This window comes from Diabrotica virgifera, chromosome 6 (assembly GCF_917563875.1).
Source record: "Diabrotica virgifera virgifera chromosome 6, PGI_DIABVI_V3a".
Classification (NCBI taxonomy): domain Eukaryota; kingdom Metazoa; phylum Arthropoda; class Insecta; order Coleoptera; family Chrysomelidae; genus Diabrotica; species Diabrotica virgifera.
The window spans coordinates 35,194,160-35,213,524 of NC_065448.1; the positions used below are offsets into that span (position 1 = coordinate 35,194,160).

Consider the following 19,365-nt stretch of genomic DNA (forward strand, 5'->3'; position numbering starts at 1 on the left):
TTCTAGCTAATAAACTAAAAGTAGTGACGATAATATAATTTTATCGTCTAGAGTACGCCAATGAATTGAGTAAAACGTGTTTTTGTACCGTCTTGGACGATATAAAAGTCGGATCGAAAAGCCTAGTTCATGATTATTCTTGGAGCGTTGATCGAAAAATAATAAACAACAGCAAGGTATAAGAGGTGAGTTTATGTAGGTAGTAGTTCCCGACCATTTTCCGCTGTCGTCTTGGCGAGCTGAGCGAATCCGACAGTTTTCCTCTTACCTATCCTTATCGTATATCCCTAATAGCGATATCGTATATCCCTTATCGAGCGGTGATCGTATATCCCTAATATGTCTTTTCATCTGGCGAGCTGAGCGAGATTCCCTTTCTTCCCTTTCCTTATACATTCATGTCGTATTAATAAAAGCAATTTCTATTTCACGCGATCGTCAAAATCATTCAGTCATCTACAAAATATCGTCACATCGGCCCGAACAGAAAGCTCGATGCGTAGATTATAAACATATTTTATTAACGGAATTAACGACTAATTAAGGCTAATTATCTTATCTTTTGTATGTTTTGGTTCCAAATAAAAATGTCTTAAAAAGCGAACTCTTTTTTTAGACTGATTTAGTTACCTGGAGCAACAACGCAACGACCTCGTTACAAAGAAATAAAAAAATTGAAATAAAATTTGCTCTTTAATAAAAACTAAAGAAAATGGCGTTTTTTAAACTAAAATCGGATAATTAAAACTCAAGATATTACTATCATTGTATACAAAATAAGTATTTTTCGAAGCTTTTTCGATCGTAACTCGGCTTCTACGCATGCAAATGAGCTTTACAAAGTCTCATTTTAAAGCTTAATTCATAGAATTTCAAACAAAGTTTGTTAAATTACTTGATCTTTATTTATATTATGCCTGGTTGCACCAACATATCGATGCCTCAGAAGCCAATTGGTGCAAGTCAATAAGTGTTTAAAATGAGATACTAAGATGTTTCTGACAATAGTTGCAGATATATAAGTAGTTATTAAAAACAAATAAACTGTCTTTATTTATCATAATAATGGGGTAACATATTCATAAATACAAACAAGAAAATAATTATATTATTAAATATAATAATAAGTGACTAAGTTTTCAATCTAATGGTATATAAAACAACATAATGTTACTCTACATCCCACCAGACTGAAAACAATGGGAACCTTCTCTGGTTACACCTCCGAGGCTTCTACAATTTTCAAACCATAACGGATGCTGAGACTAAGGAAGATGAGGGAATTTTACAATTTATAATTCACGTCCCATCTGCTCAGCGCTATAAAGTTCCAACGAGAATGGTTCCCTTCGTATTCCAATCAGAGTAAACATGTAAATCAAAAATGAATAACCATTTTCAATTTCAAATTCATGATTGGACTGACTAGAATGGCTGTATTTTCGTTTTGCAACGAAATTGAAAATGGTTATTCATTTTTGATTTATATGTTTACTCTGATTGGAGTACGAAGGGAACCATTCTCGTTGGAACTTTACCGCGCTGAGCAGATCGGACGTGAGTTATAAATTGTAAAATTCCCTCATCTTCCTTAGTCCCAGTCTTAGAGAGAAAAAAAACTTAGTCTTTTGCTAGCAGTTGCCGCTAGGGCATCTGTGCCATTTCGTTCGTTGCAATCCGTGACTGCACGCCGGGGTTTTTTGGTTGGATCAGAGAGAGCAGCATATGTGCCTCCTGATGAGAGACTAATAAGTTTCGAAACCGGTAGAGGTGATTGCTGCACTCTCTGATTGGACTAGAATATGATGCGGCTGTATTTTCGTTTTGCAACGAAATTGAAAATGGTTATTCATTTTTGATAATAATAAGTGTTATATCTCATGACTCATTTTTAGAGAGAATGTGACTTACACCGTTTGACTTCTGAGGCATCCATATACAGTGCGTCCATAAAGTAACGCATAAATTCGATATTTCGTAAACCGACGACTTTAAGGAAAAATCCCGAAACAGGTCGATTTTTATTTTTAAATTACGATTTTTTGGAATATATATCATACTAGTGACGTCATACGTCTAGGCGTGATGACGTAATCGATGATTTTTTTAAATGAGAATAGGGGTCATGTGATAGCTTATTTGAAAGGGTATTGAATTATTTATTCACTAATGTCAATATTAACATAATTATTTATACAGGGTGTTCAAAAAAAATATTTTTTAATTAAAATAATTGAGACAAAAAGAAGAATGTATGTAATTTATTTAATTCAAAATGCGTTTTACTACTGTCAGAAAACAGAAAAAAAAATTATTTGATAAATAAACATTGATTTTCGCTTAAACGAAATGTTCAAACTGGCAAGAGACAGGTGGGTGGCAGCTTTAACATTGAACTTAAGCGAAAAACAATATTTATTTGTCAAATAAACATTTTTTTCCTGTTTTCTGGCAACATTAAAACGTTTTTTGAATTAGATAAATTACATACATTCTTCTTTTTGTCTCAATTATTTTAATTAAAAAAATGTTTTTTTAACACCTTGTACAAATAATTATGTTAATGTTTATATTATGGAATAGAGAATTGAATACCCTTTCAAATGAGCTATCACATGACACCTATTCTCATTTAAAAAAATCATCGATTACGTCATCAGGCCCAGATGGATGGCGTCACTAGTATGATATATATGCCAAAAAATCGGAAATTAAAAATAAAAATCGACCTGTGTCGGGATTTTTCCTTAAAGTAGCCGGTTTACGAAATAATGAATTTATGCGTTACTTTATGGACGCACTGTATTAAGCTTAAGACGTGCCTTAAGCTCAGTTTACTACACATACGCGTTGCGCCATTGAGTCTGAAATCGATTTTCAGCTTGCCATAATGGATTGTCACGTGGATTGCATCTTATACTTCGTCTCAGTTAAGACGTGCTCAGATAAAAATCGAAAATGATGGATCTATAAGCTGAGTTTAGCTAAGCTGAAGCTTAAAATTTGTTGGTGGAACCAGGCATTAAAGTTATACCTGTTTGAAGTTAAAATCTTCTTAAAACATTTGTACATTAATTTGTTTTATAAGGGTTTTAAGCAAATTTGGACAATAAACATTTATATTTTTGTCTATCAAAATTGAAAAGACCATGGGGCTATTTGGCGCCTAGACTAATAAACAATCCTTCCTATTCCTTCCAAACCTTAAATTATTTACCCTTGGTAATTGTGAAAAATAAAATAAACAGATGCTTAGCTTTTGCTCTGTCTTATGAGAACGGAATTAGATAGAATTAAAAATTAAAATGGATCGTTACAGTTTCACTACCCTTTTAAAATTAACTATTTTCTATGGGAAATAAGCCACAATTTTACTAAAAAAATGAATTTATTAACGTTTCGAAGCCCAAATCGAAGTATTTTGTATTTTAACAACGAAACCCGATTTGGGCTTCGAAACGTTAATAAATTCATTTTTTTAGTAAAATTGTGGCTTATTTCCCATAGAAAATAGTTAATTATAAAAATGCCACAAGGAAATAGCTTCAGAACAACCCTTTTAAAAATCTAATAAACTGCAAATTCATCGACAATTATAACATATATGTGCGTATTACTAGAAGTAAGGTTAGTAACACCACGGGACACAGAAGGTAGCTATATTTCAACGGTGAATTCTGCTCATGAGGAGGAAATATTGAGTCACAATATTTTGACTCACAACAAAAAAACTTATGGAGAAAATAATGACGTGCATAAATATATCGGATGAACAACAAGGATTTAGAAGTGGAAGATCATGTAACGATGCAGTTTTTGTGATAAGGCAAATAGCGGAGAAATCATTAGAATATAACAAACCAGCCTTTTTCTGTTTCATAGACCTAGAGAAAGCGTTTGATAGAATCCAATTAAAAGATGTGATACACCTTCTATATGAGAAAAATTTACCACTGGATATCATAAAACTGATAGAAAACATATATGTAAGAAATAAAATAAAAATGAAAGTCAATGGAATAATATCAGAACCCATAGAAACAAACACAGGAATCAGGCAAGGAGATTCACTAAGCCCTCTACTGTTTAACATAATATTGGATGCAATAATAAAACAAGTGAAGAAAAAAAGAGGGTACAAAATGGGCAATAGAGAGATAAAAATACTGTTACGCTGATGACACCGTGTTAGTAGCAGAGTGCGAAGACGACCTACAAAGATTATTGCACGAGTTCAACATTAACGCAAAAGAAATGAATATGAAAATATCAGCCCAAAAAACAAAAAGCTTAGTAATTGCCAAAGAACCAATAACATGCAAATTGGAGTTAGACAATCAAATTATACAACAAGTAATGACTTTCAAATATCTGGGAATTAATCTATCAGCCGACAACAGTATCGAAGAAGAGGTAAAAGACCAAATAATTAAAGCCAGTAGAACGGCCGGATGCCTAAACGACACAATTTGGAAAAACAAACACCTAAGATTGGAAACAAAGGCCCGAATATGTGTAAGTTATTAGGCCATTTATGACTTACACGGCCGAAACAAGACCAGATACAAGCAAAACACGAAGACATCTGGAAACCAACGAAATGAAGATCTTAAGAAGGATTGCTGGAAAAGGACTACATGATAGGGTAAGAAGTGAGGAAATCAGACGCATATGTGGAGTAGACAATATAAATACCTGGATAAAGAACAGAAAATAAGAGTGGAATGAGCACATAAGCAGGAATCAAGGATAGTAAGAATAGCCAGGGACAAGTCACCGTTAGTGCAGGTTTTGTGCAGGTCTTTCAAGTGGTTTAAAAAGCGCAAAATCGTATGTGGTAAATAAGTGAAGTTAGCTGGTTAACACATTTAGCTAACGATAAGAGAATAGCTACATTTTAGTAATAGAGAATATATCATAAAAATTACTGCAATTAAACAAATCAGTTTACAGCGGATAGGACATGTAGTCCAAGTTTCGGAATAAAATATGACAGGAATCACAACTGTTCGACTGATAATTAGGAGAAGAGAGGTAGAGTAAACCTCAATAAAGTCGAGGAAACTGAGGCCCTCTAAAAGCTCTATCAAACTGATAATTTTGATAAGGTTAAAAATATTGTTTCAGTGTATTTCAGCAGAATTGAGTGGACGCTGGAAGTTTTTAAATACATTGTATGTATCCAGCACCTATAATACTTTATATAAATTGGGTACAAGATTCAACATGTTCTTAACTGTAAATTTTTCCTAAACAACTTGTGCATTTTGTTATTTTCAGTTTATTCGTTTGCTTATTATTTTTGGTTTGAACACACGTTAAGATACATTATTTAGGCTGAGTACACACTGCATGAAACCATTTTGAGCATCTACTACATTGGATTGCGCAAAAGTTTGAGGTAGTATTAGCTTAGAGAAGCTTATATACGACAGTTCGTAGAATAGGACTTGTTTTAAATAGAAGATAGTACTCTCTGCAGCGATTTTCTTTTTAAGTTACAGAAGAAACCAGTTTGCAGAAAGTGAAATCTCGTTCGCTAGAAACAGCTGATGTGGCGATGTGGTCAGAGGATGTTGAATATGTTGCTCTTGAAAAAGCAGATTTAGGACTAGGTTTCTCCGTTTTAGACTATCAAGATCCTATTGACCCTGACTCTTCGGTTCTATTGGTGAGGAGTCTAGTTCCAGATGGTCCTGCTGAGCTGAGTGGGGCTGTCATTCCAGGAGATAGACTGATCAGCGTAAATGGAGTGAACATCAAAAATGCTTCTTTAGATCAAGCTGTGCAAGTTTTAAAAGGAGCATCTCCCGGTGTAGTGAAATTAGGAATCTCTAAGCCTTTACCTAGCATTTTCTTCAAAATTATTTATATGTTTGATACAAAAAAATAACAAATATAGTTAGTTATACACTACAAACGAAAACTGTGATGTACTGTAGGTACAATATTTTCTTAGCGGATGTATCAGAATCAGTTATACCATTTCAACTTTCTTGTGACCGACAATATGCTACTTGCATACTTTTTAGTTAATAGATTTTTAATTTTGAGTATGATCAAATTTGGTAAATGTACCGAATGCATTGCAAAATTGTTTTTAGGCCTAATATTTTATTGTAAACCAAACAGGCGTGGATGTAGATATCCATTTCCCTGTTTTCTATGTGGTGCTCTGTTTGAAAACGACGAATTGTATAAGGGTGCCCCCCATTAAGATAGGCAAAATGATCTCATTCCCAAAATTCAATTTTTTTCGTTTCAAAAACTTCATTTTTGGTTTATATTTTTTGTAGCTGGGATGTAATTCATTTAAACATTTCAAAAAATTCCCACGCGTAGTTGAGGCTTTTACAAAACATGTTTATTTTTTAGACCTGTAGGTTGAGTGTTACATAGCCTAAAAATGCTATTTTTCGAAAAAAGCTTTTTTTGAGATGACTGCAGGTTTTTTTATTTTGTGTATTTTATCAAAAACCATTTCTAATTTTTTTCCAGACTTTTCCTTAAATTGCGCCACCTTCAAAAACCAGAAACATTGATTTTGTAGAGGTTTTTTTTTGGGGGGGGGGGGGTTAGATGTTTTTGGGGATTTCCCCATTTTAGTACATTCTTTCACGGTTTTTGCTCTAAATTTTAAAGAACCGCTAGGATTGACATGATATTTGGCATACGTATAGCTTACATGTCAAAGAAAAAAAGTGATATTGTGCCGATGTGTGCTTTTGTCCTGGGGGTTATTTTTCCCCATTTTTTGGGGGTGAAAAATATATGTCCAAAATAAGTCCGGAAATGGGTAAACTGACTAATTTTAAGTAACTTTTATTCTATAGAGCTTTTTCGCCAAGTCAACACTTTTCGAGTTATTTGCGAGTGAATATGTTCATTTTTCAACAAAATAACTACATTTTTAGACGGTTTTTTGGAAATAACTCAAAAAGTAATTATTTTGTCGAAAAAAACGTTCTTAGCAAAAATATAGCCTATAAAAAAGTAAAAAAAAATGGTGTACGCGTTAGGTCTCTGGATCTCGTAGAACCAGAGTTATAGCCAATGAAAAATAGATTCATATTCACCAAATTTCAAATAGAATATTTCGACGTGAAATATCCTAAAAATTAAGCACTTTTTGGAGAAAACCCATTATAACTTTTTTAAAGTGTTTAAAAAAAGATTTATTTCTCTTTTTACAAAAAGTTTCTAGCATTAAATTTAAGCAAGTTACGCTCAAAATAAAGTTGGTCCCTTTTGTTTTTGCAAAAAAAAATCGGGAAGACCACCCCCTAATTAACAACTTAAATGAAATTAATCGTTACCGCTCCACAAATTATTTTACTTATGTTGTGTTTATATGATCTGTAAGTTTCATCGATTCAAATTGCTTATTTTTGAAAAAATTTGGTTCCAAAGTAAAATTTTTAAAAATTTAAATTTTGAAAAATATGCTTTTTTTTCAAAATAACTTAAAAATTGTTAGAAATACCAAAAATCTCTAAAAACAAAAAGAGTCAGCATTGGTTTTCTGAATATCACGTATTTTTTTGTTTTTCTGTTAGACAAAAATTGATTAAGATTTGGTGTTTCTAAATTTGCATACATTCGTGATCAGTGACTCGTTCAACCCCTTTTAACTACAGCCCTTTCAATAATAAGGACTTCGAACAGATGAAACTTACAGATCATATAAACAATACATACACTAGTCAAGAAACTTGTGAAGTTGTAACGATTAAGTTCATTTAAGATACTAATTAGGGGGTGATTTTCTCGATTTTTTTACCAAAACAAAATAAGACTAACTTTATTTTGAGTGTAACTTGTTTACTTTTGATGCTCTAATTTTTTTTTATAAAACAAAAATGAAGCTTTTTTAAACACTTTAAATAAGTTGTAATAGGTCTGGATCCCGCGTATGAAAAAAAAGTTGATTAATAGCAAGCTGAAAATTTGTTAATAGCTTAAGGGTGTCTAGTCGGTCAAACTTTGATATATGGGAACACTGGAACAGGGGAAGTTTTAATTGTGGAACAGGTTAAAAATTTGGAACGGTCATACCACGAAAACGGCACATGTATTTTGTCCGACAGAACAGACTTAAACTCTCCGAACAGAGATTAAACTCTCATGCAAATATCAGACTGCTATTTATCACCAAATGGGCAAATGTGCCGTTTTCGTGGTCTGACCGTTCCAAATTTTTAACCTGTTCCACAATTAAAACTGCCCCTGTTCCAGTGTTCCCATATATCAAAGTTTATCCGACTAGACACCCTTAAGCTATTAACAAATTTTCAGCTTGCTATTAATCAACTTTTTTTTCATACGCGGGATCCAGACCTATAATGAGTTTTCCCCGAAATGTGCTTCATTTTTGGTTATTTCACGTTAAAGTATTCCATTTGGAATTTGACAAATATGAACCTATTTTTCATTAGCTATAACTCTGCTTCTACTAGGTATAGAGACGTGCTATATACACCATTTTCTTAAATTTTTTACAGGCTATATTTTTGGTAAGAATGTTTTTTCGACAAAATACTTACTATTTGAGTTATTTGCGAAAAACCGTCTAAAAGCGTGGTTATTTTGTTGAAAAAAATGAACATATTAACTGCCAAATAACTCGAAAAGTATTGACTTGGTGAAAAAACTCTATGGAACAAAAGTTACTTAAAATTAGCCAGTTTATCCATTTCCTGACTTACTTTGGACTTATATTTTTTCACCCCCAAGAGGGGGTGAAAACCACCCCCAGGGCAAAAGCACATATCGGCACAATATCACTTTTTTTCTTTGACTTGTTAGCTATGTGTATGCCAAATTTCATGTCAATCCAAGCGGTTCTTTAAAATTTAGAGGTTTTGCAATATTTTACCGTTAAAGAACGGACTATTTTATAGACTTCAAAATAGATCAAATCGAGGTGTTTGTATACGTTATTATACACATTATACAGTATGGTGCAAATGAAAGAAATAAATTCATTATTTCTTAAACCGGCGACTTTAAGGAAAAAATCCCGAAAGATGTCGATTTTTATTTTTAAATTACGATATTTTGGAAGATATATCATACGAGTGACGTCATCCATCTGGGCGTGATGACGTAATCGATGATTTTTTAAATGAGAATAGGGGTCGTGTGCTAGCTCATTTGAAAGGTTCTTCAACTCTCTATTCAGTAATATAAACATTTACATAATTATTTATACAGGGTGTTAATTTTTTTTTTAATTAATTGACAAAAAAAAGACGAATGTATCTAATTTATTTAATTCAAAATACATTTTACTGTTGCCTGAAATCAGTAAAAAATGTTTATTTCACAAATAAATATTGCTTTTCGCTTAAATTAAATGTTCAAACTATCAAGAAGCAAGTGGCTTGCGGGAGCTGGCTTAAACATTGAATTTAATCGAAAAGCAATGTGAAATAAACATTTATTTCTGATTTCTGGCAACAGAAAAATGTATTTTGAATTAAATAAATTACACACATTCTTCTTTTTTTCAATTAATTTAATTAAAATTTTTTTTTGACACCCTGTTTAAATAATTATGTTAATGTTTATATTACTGAATAGATAATTGAATACCCTTTCAAATGAGGTATAACACGACCCCTATTCTCATTTAAAAAAATCATCGATTACGTCACCACACCCAAATGGATGACGTCACTCGTATGATATATGTATGTAAAAAGTATGACTCATTACTGTTTAAATAATGCCCTAATCTCAAATGAATTCAAAGACCAATATGGTAACCTTTTCACCTTCTACTATGCAGATGAGTCCATTAGTAAAACTTGACAATGGGTCAGTGGTAAATAGTCACTCCACTAAGTTGTTAGGTGTTTACCTGGATTCTAATTTGTCTTGGAGCTCTCACGTTGATTATGTAGTGGGAAGATTGTCTGTGCACTGTTATGTTTTATGGCAACTTAGGAATTTTACTATTAAACTTTACTATTTTGCTCATGTACAGTCAATTTTGCAATATTGCTTGGTTTGTTGAGGAAATTGCTCGCGAATTAATGAGGTGCTTGTTCTTAAAAAAAATATTGTACCATGACGTTTAGAAGGCGCTTGGATTCCTGTAGACCAATTTTTAAACAGTTAAATATTTTAACCAGTTAAAAAATCAGTTTTTCTGGTTTTTGAAGTTGTGCACCTTACGGTAAAATCTGGAAAAAATTAGAAATATAGTTTTCGATAAAACACACAAAATACAATTTCTAAAAAAAAGTTATACGTTTTTTTTAAAACCAAATCAAAATTGGAAGTAAATACAAAAGAAAAATAGCTCTTTTCACTGAGTGACAAGAAATACTCGGAACCCTATGTTAGAGGATTAATTAACAAAAATAAATAAAATATAAAAACAATAAAATAAGACATGTACCATGCAAAAAGCAACAATTTTACTTACACTATGTGGTCTATATTAAAAATGATTCTGAGTTTATTTACTGTCCAGGGGAAGGTAAGTTTAGTAGAGAGATAAAAAATAATACAAAATGGTTACCCACTATGTTTATTGCTGGATCAAAAACTCAGTATGGTAACTAACTGAACATATTAAATTACATTTTATTCAAACAGAAATGTCCATTACAAAATGACGCTTTTAATAGTTATTTATGATATAAGTGTTAAAAGTACACGTTTAAGGCACGCATGTGAAAGTTTGCAGAATGAGCGATAGCGAGTTCTGCAATTCACATGATTGCCTTAAAAATGTACTTTTTAACACGCATATCATACAATATTTTTTCTACAAACGTAATTACAGGACAATATCTACAAAAACTTTCACTTGAACTTGACCGACATTCCATTTTTATATTTTTTTGACATTACATCAAAATTGCCTATACGGTCAATACGAATTGCAGTGCCATATAAAATTTTTAAAGCACTAGTGCCTTAAAGTAGCATTTTTAACGCTCGTATGGAGAGCTAAAAATTGCATTTTTAACACAACGGTTGTAGAAAAAACAATTTTATATCTCTCAATAACCTGGTAAAATATTAGATTTCACAAAACTCTCAATAATAAATATTACTTTTAAATTAATAAAAAAGTGGACATACAAATAAAATAAACATTTAGGTTTTGTTTATTCCCGTTCGAAGATTTTTGGACGAAATTTGTAAGACAATAAAATAAAATTTTATACAGAGAGGAAGTAAAAATGTTAAAAATTTAGCAAAGATTTGATAACTTTCTTACTACATGTTTTTTTTGTATACTAGTATATGAATTATTTAATATATTTTTATATTATTTTATTCCTTTACAACTAGTGATGATTTTTTTCAAATTCTCTTAAATATAATTTGTCATTGTATAGTTAAACAGGTTTCAACGTGTTTCTTTTATTTTTAAGTTACAGAGGACTCCAGTCTGCAAAAGGCAAAATCTCGTTCACTAGAAGTAACCAATGTAGCCATGTGGTCGGAAGAAATAGAATACATTGACCTGAAAAAAACGGACAGAGGTCTGGGATTTTCGATACTAGATTACCAAGATCCGTTGGATCCCAGATCTACCGTTATCGTGGTGAGGAGTTTAGTGCCGCACGGAGCCGCCGTGGAAAATGGAAAGTTAACTCCAGGCGACAGGCTGATCAGCGTCAATGGAATAGTTATTAAAAATGTCACATTAGATCAAGCGGTGCAAGTGCTAAAAGGTGCACCTTTGGGTCCTGTACAATTAGGTATATCTAAGCCTTTATCTAGTCGTAAAAACAGCGATACTATAAGTAGTCTGAGTGGAGCATCCTAAGACGGTAGGAACACATAACGGAAAGCTTTACATTTCGTTGTGAGTAGGGTATATCTGTATTTTAATCGCCAAGGTTCAAATTAGAAAATATTAAGTACTAAAAATATCTAAAATATCTATTTTGTCCTTTTGAATCGTGGGGCTGGACATTGTCGGATGCTTACTTTACTTTATCGTGTCTGGACATGTCATTCATAGAATTTCGGCTCAGTATCGGGCTATGTCGGTTCCATCTTTGTTGGCGAGTCACGAGCCACAATTCTTCGAGGGTACACCGATGAGGATAGTTTCTGCGTGTAAGAAGATGTTCCATATTCTGTATTTCTCTACAATCATAGTTCATATCATCTTGGTCTATTTTCCCCATTTTACCATGTTTGATTTTACTGGAGCGACCACCATTCTTATCCTATTCATAGTTTTCCTCATTTTAAAGTCAAGGAATTGACCGGTCCATTGAACCTGGGTCAGAGGAATATTCTCATTCGGTTTATCCTGCACTATTCCAATGAAGCTTTTCCTGGATTTTCCCGCTAGCTTCCTGAGTATGCTGTTCCTAGTTGTTAATTTTCCTCTCATTTTTATGCAATGATATATAGGTTGGTATGTGTGTTCTAGTGTATTACCATTCCACGCTATTACCATTTGGAGTTTTCGCTTGGCTTCCTTTGCGCGAAGGTGGAAGGCGCAGACTTGGGTGTTAGATGAATTTGGTCTACAGGTAGTACGATGTCATTGTTTTTAAGGCAGTCACTTCCCTGTGGGAGGTCGTTCTTTTGAACTCTCCATTTACTTACTTTACTTTCCAGCATGACGAGAAAACGTCTGTTTTGCAGTAAAGAATATACGACCTTACCTAGATTGTGATCATTGCGTACAATTTGTGAGCAATGTTTTGTGCTTCTAGTGTGTCATAGGCTGCTGTCAAATCTACGAGAACAGCCCCTCTTTTTTCGAAGCCCTTTTCAATGTGTTCTGTTAGTGCGAGGGCGAGGACTTGACCGGTGCAGGATTTGCCAGGTCTGAATCCTCCTTGTGGCGGAATGAGGTGTTTGTTGAATTTTTTTTTTTTTTGAAAAATGAAGTTTGAAAAATAGGTCTGTAGCTACTGGGATTTTCTGGGTCCTTTCCTGGATTTAACAAGGCTATTACTGTAGATTTTATCCAAGATTTTGGAATTTTGCAGCTTTCATGTAGAATTTCGTCGAACTAATTCTTTTCTTTTCCTTTACTGTCATCAGTGGGGACATATATTCATATTACTAAATATGACTAAATAGCATCCTTCTGTGTTTTGGGCTGCTAGAAAAGCTAGACCCTGGCGAATTATTAATCTGGCTTGATCCACTTCTGCTCGTATTCATATTTATATCGTATAAATTCATATTAATTTCTAATTCTGATTAGAAAATTCGCTAGAAAACCTCTAAATGTATTGATATCTGTTGTTAGAGTATCTTAGTGACACATTTGCCATATAAAAGATATTATTTTCTTTAAAAATGTTACATTTACCCCAATAACACATATCACTATCTAAATAATTATAAATTAACCTGACATAACCTAAAAATTTTTCAGTAAAATCCTTTATAAAAGGTATATATTTAAAATCCCTAAAAAGAGCTACATCACAATCACATGACTAGTTTTCGATTGGTTTATCAATCATCATCAGTGCTTACCTAAAAAGAATAGAACCTGGTAAAATAATGCAAAGATTTTGAAATTTTGACTACGGTTAAGAAAAGTTGTAGGTTATACTCACGTGAAATTTGCATGCTAACCACCAAGATATAATTTTACAAAAATATGTGGGTCAAAGCCCTGTACGAGTAATCCGTCTCAAGGAAACATCGGTTGAAAATGCTAACTTAAGCATGAATGTTTAAAGTATTTTACTAATATGCCCCAGGTAACATCTGAGCTGTGGTTAGACATGTTCACATGGTGAAAGTATGGCAGCAAGTGACAATGAAATGGATAGAGACTTCCGAACTATGACATGACAGAATTGACAGTTTCACAGGAAGTTGAAAAATTAATTTATAATGAACAGAAAATAGCTTCAGAACAACATTGAAAAATTAACCTGTCATATTTAAAGACTATGGTGTACAGCTAGTTAAAATTAGAAATGATGTAACAACACTCCCTCGATTGTGAAAAATAATCATTTAAAATTCAGTAAACTAGATGTTGTAGTTAAAAATGTATTCACGTATATTGTCAATGGAGGTGGATAGGCAAACCACATTACACAAATGTTTGCATTCGAGAACTAAAGTCAGTAATCAAATCTTGATGTCAAGAAACCTAAGATTTAAAAAAGCAATTTTGTGTTGATTTAAAGTTATCGAATTTATTTAACTTATTGTTAGCTGTTGGAATGTGTGTAAGTTTAAAAAAGAGATCACAATGGAGGTGACCGAGGTGTAAAAAGGTTTTAAATAATCTAGGGGGATGTATCATTAAGAAAGCACAAGCTCAAACTAAGGCGACTAATTCCCAAAGACCTCGCAGGCTGCCCGGATCCCTGAGGGTCCAAAAACCAAAACCGTCACAAGATGGCAGTAGGGTCTGTGGGGTATGAAATGTCTGTGAGGAAATTAATGAGAAAGGAACATGAACGGAACCCAGAAAGAAAATTAGACTTTTGATTAGGTTTTACTATAGATGAGTGTTATAACACGGTCATGAGGTCTTTGGGAATTAGTCGCCTTAGTTTGAGCTTGTACTTTCTTAATGATACATCCCCCTAGATTATTTAAGACATTTTTACACCTCAGTCACCTCCATTGTGATCTCTTTTTTAAACTTACACACATTCCAACAGCCAGAGCCGGATTTAAGGCAGTGGAGGCCCCTGGGTAGAATTGTTGTGGGGGCCCTACGTCCTACCATTAAAAAAATGTTGATTTATTTTTATAAATATCTATATTTTTAAATACAGTAAAATTTAAAATTAAAATTTGTTGCAGTAAAATATTAAAAATAAACATAGTAGGATATAGGGTTGAAGTCCGGATACTTACATCGTGTTCAATGCTCATTATAGAGAGATGATTCAAACGCTCTTGACCCATCATAGACCGAAGTCAATTTTTAATTAACTTGAGTTTTGAGATTTTACATCTCCCCACTACAGTTAGTTGGTATCAGAAATATAAACGAAGTATCACCTCAACATTTGGAAACCCATTATTCACATTCTTTTCTTCTAGCAATCGGTACATTTAAAGTGATTTGCTTATATTTAATGAGCAGATATCCTCTTTGAAAAATTATACAAATTGTATTAGTTCGACACCTAGGATTTCATCTAAATCATTGCTACAGATGTCAGTACCTAAGATAGCTCTGAAGCTAAATGATGTCTTCTTCTTCATGTGCCGTGCTTGATTATCGAGTATTGGCTATCAAATTGGCTATAGTAATTTTGTTCACAGCAGCTCGGAAATGGGATGTAGAGGGTCTGTTAAACCATTCTCTCAGGTTTTTAAGCCATGACGTTCTTCTTCGACCTGCCCTGCTTCTTCCGTTTACCTTAGCTTGTATTATTAATTTAAGTATATTATAATATCTCTCTGGGTGTCGCATAACATGGCCAAAATATTGTACATATAATATGCATGACCAAAATATATCAAAATGATGTAAAAATCCAAAATTGGAATGAATGCATTTATATGCAGAAAGCCTCTGACTTAAAGAGGTAATGAGGTGATCTATAATAGCGATAAAATTTTGAGTCCTAAATTTCTCTGATGTTGTCATTTCAGTCTCTTGAGATGTTCCATAATCCAGTGGAGTCAGTCGAATATTCCGTAGTCATTTTCTACGTGTCGAATAGTCTTGAGTTCCGCTTACCATCGCGCCTCGCGTCGCATATGTTTTGAAATTGTCACGTCTTGACTGTATAAATTCTTTAAGTGATCTACTCCTGAATTAAGGGCAATATTTGGATCTTGGAGAATACGACTTGGACTGTTTGTTTTCTCTAAGATTTCATTCCAAAATATTGCAAATATTCCTGTTTACAGTAAGCAAGTCTACTTTAGTCTGATTATAATCTTTTAACAAGTGCTTTTGCGGTATCACTTCTGGAAAGCCATCTAGTAGTATTTACTGTTTTAGGAACAATAATATTTCTGCCACGGTCTGCGTTGCTGTCGCTTAAAGATGCAGCTTTTAAACATTTGATTAACAAGTTGTATCTATATGTAGAGGAAGTGAAAATACATATAGTTCTTCTAAGAAATCAGATAATGCTGTAGCAGCAAAACAACACTCAGCTGCAGCTTTTGCAACTAAATTTAGAGAGTGGACAGCACAAGTGTTTGTATAAAACAAAAATAATTCTATGTGAATAATTTGCTGATATTTTTTGCGTTTGAGGCTTTGTGGGGGCCCCGGGCAGCTGCCCAGCCTGCCACCCCTTAAATCCGGCCCTGCCAACATACATAAGTTAAATAAATTCGATAACTTTAAATCAACACAAAATTGCATTTTTAAATCTTAGGTCTCTTGACAAGATTTGATTACTGACTTTAGTTCTCGAATGCAAACATTTGTGTAATGTGGTTTGCCTAACCACCTCCACTGACAATATACGTGAATACGGTTTTAACTACAACATCTAGTTTACTGAATTTTAAATGATTATTTTTCACAATGGAGGGAGTGTTGTTACATCATTTCTAATTTTAACTAGCTGTACACCATAGTCTTTAAATACGACAGGTTAATTTTTCAACTTCCTGTGGAACTGTCAATTCTGTCATGTCATCGTTCGGAAGTCTCTATCCATTTCATTGTCACTTGCTGCCATACTTTCACCATGTGAACAAGTCAAACCACAGCTCAGATGTTACCTGGGGCATACTAGTAAAATACTTTAAACATCCATCCTTAAGTTAGCATTTTCAACCAATGTTTCCTTGACGGATTACTCGTACAGGTCTTTGACCCACATATTTTTGTAAAATTATATCTTGGTGGTTAGCATGTAAATTTCACGTGGGTATAACCTACAACTTTTCTTAACCGTAGTCAAAATTTCAAAATCTTTGCATTATTTTACCAGGTTATATTCATTTTAGGTAAGCACTGATGATGATTGGTAAACCAATCGAAAACTAGTTATGTGATTGTGATGTAGCCCTTTTTAGGGATTTTAAATATATACCTTTTATAAAGGATTTTACTGTTTTTTGTATTACATGGTATACAGCCAACTATAGGAAAACTTTTTCCTTGTGGATTTTTAAAAATTTTTCGTTTGTGCTAATTTGAACTTGGCGGTTGAATGCAGTCCACTTAAGAATCCATTGCTCTCTAGTAATTATACGTATCGATTCGCCGCACTAATAACACTCCTCGTAAACAACATTGCTTTAGTGTGCAACAAAAATATGGTAAAAATGTTAAAACACTGCTATCGAATAATTATAGATGTAGACGGCTTCGAAGAAAAACAAATTATATAAAAAAGCAAACTTAAAAAGAGTGCCATAAGAGAAGTAGATTGTGATATAAGTTTTTTTTTCTCTCCTTTTTTATTTTATTGTTAAAGATATATATTTTTATATAATGCTCAAACATATTCGCTGTCAAAATGAATATGATCCTTTAAAGTCGAGTTTATTTCAGAAATTGAATTTTTATAGTTTTAGTAAGGCTAAAGTAAGATTTTTTGTTAAGTAAGTGTATTAACTATTAAAAGACCTGTTTATAATACATAAGTTTATGCTTTTTTCCTGTTTAACATAAATTGGTAAAGTGTGCTATATATTAACACATTTTTAGAAGTTATTAGACCATGAAAACCTGCTTTAGAACAAGGTTTATAAATATTTTCTTTCCTACCAAACGTTTACCTAATTTTTATCAGACATATCGTTTTCATACAATATCTGTTAAACGTTAGTGTGCAACATGGTAACTGAATAAAGTAAGACCAGTGCAAGACGTAAAATAAATGTCGATTTATCCTCCTCAGTCCATAGGTCTAGCCAGCTGTACAATGTTTATTAATTTATTACACGGTGACTATTCGAGTTGGGCATCGCTGCGTCCTATATTGCAGCATATTGGACTTCCTATTTATCAGTAAAATTTACTCATTTGAAAAATTCGACAACAGCACCTACCTCGGTAGTTTGTTGTTACATGTGGTGAAACTTTTTAAGTTATGATAGTGGCTCCACAAAAACACAGTAAGTTGTAGTGTTTTTCTGTACTTAAAAGTATTGATTGTTTTTATTGTAATGTATGTTACTTGATGATTGGACGTATTTGTGGTAAATATATATTTGAAAATATTTACAACTGGGCACGTTAGCGGTCCTCTAAACTTTTTGTCCAGCATTTTGGACATTGGGACTTAGTTAGCAAAATATGTTACCATACTCACATTTTTTAAGTTTAGTTACAGATAGTAAAAGAATATTGATGGAAAGTGCATTGGAGGCTATTTTGACAGATAACCATTTTTTCGTCAGTGAAGATAGCGATAATGATCAAAGGAAAAGAATTTACAGGAATTTAAGCTGTATGTTGGAAGGTCACTAGCTCTAGGTGGTAAGCCTGCAAGTGGGATACAAGCTAGTGCGTCTATTTCAAGAAAACCGGAGACATCTGAAGATGAAGTGCCATAATTCCTGTAAAAAGATCTAGTTTTCCAGTTACCGCCTATAGATGTAAGAAAAACCAATAATGACCATTTGCCAATATGCTATGCAATAGAAATTCTTATCGCGTTCCCTAAGCCTCTTGAATGTACTAAGAAGAGATTCTTTTGTACAGAATGCAAAATGTGTATGTGTATTTCTCCTGAACCAGAATGTCTTTTCAGTTTTATACTTAAATTATATGAAAGCTAAGTCCTGATGTCCATTATGCTGGACATGTTATGTTATGTCTGTCAAATAATTTTTTTATAGTTTTTATAGATTTTCGTTTATTGTTTTCACAAATGAGCAGAGAAAATAGAAAATATTGTTAAAATAATAAAAACTTTTTTTCTTGGGGCTGAAGAGGATAAAATAAACAGTAAAGTATGACTACGACTGTTCTTGTGCTTAAAGTTCTCTCCAATGGTGCTAGAGGCAAGTCGGGCCACTCTCAATATTTACCTCCAAGCATTCCTTTCCTTGGAAGTTCTTCTCTAGTTATCCACCTCTAGTTTTATCTCTTTAGCATCGGTCCTCACTTCTTGTACCCACCTCTTCGCTGGTCTTCCTCCTGGTCAACGTCCCACCATATTTCCACAAGCATTCTAATTCAATTGAAGTTACGTGCCTCTTTCTAGTGCTGACCAGATCGCTTATTGGAGGTACATCTTGTAGTACATTTATGATGTTTATATTAGGTTTATTGTACATTTTATTAACTACTTTTGTGTTTTTATTCACCACAACTTCTTCAAGCCCGATCTATTTAAAATTGACCCACACACTTTTTCCTTTTTTTTTCTTTAATAAATGTATATCTTATAATACAATAAAACACTAGGTACATGAAACCTGTCGAAGATTGAAACCTCAAATATTCGTAATATTGTGACCACGCTA

General features: G+C 33.1%; 1 protein-coding gene across 3 annotated transcripts in view; it reads left to right on the forward strand.

Moving 5' to 3' along the window:
• LOC114325302 (patj homolog) overlaps positions 1-17,535 on the forward strand; it is a 60,740-nt gene extending 43,205 nt beyond the window's left edge. For 2 of the 3 annotated variants that reach the window (XM_028273331.2, XM_028273330.2), the window contains exon 8: positions 11,394-17,535. In XM_028273331.2, coding sequence (XP_028129132.1) covers positions 11,394-11,791 — 398 coding nt within the window. In that variant the 3' untranslated portion in view covers positions 11,792-17,535. The remainder of the gene's footprint in view (positions 1-11,393) is intronic. The other variant, XM_028273332.2, reaches the window with a different exon arrangement.
• Positions 17,536-19,365: the final 1,830 nt, after the last annotated feature.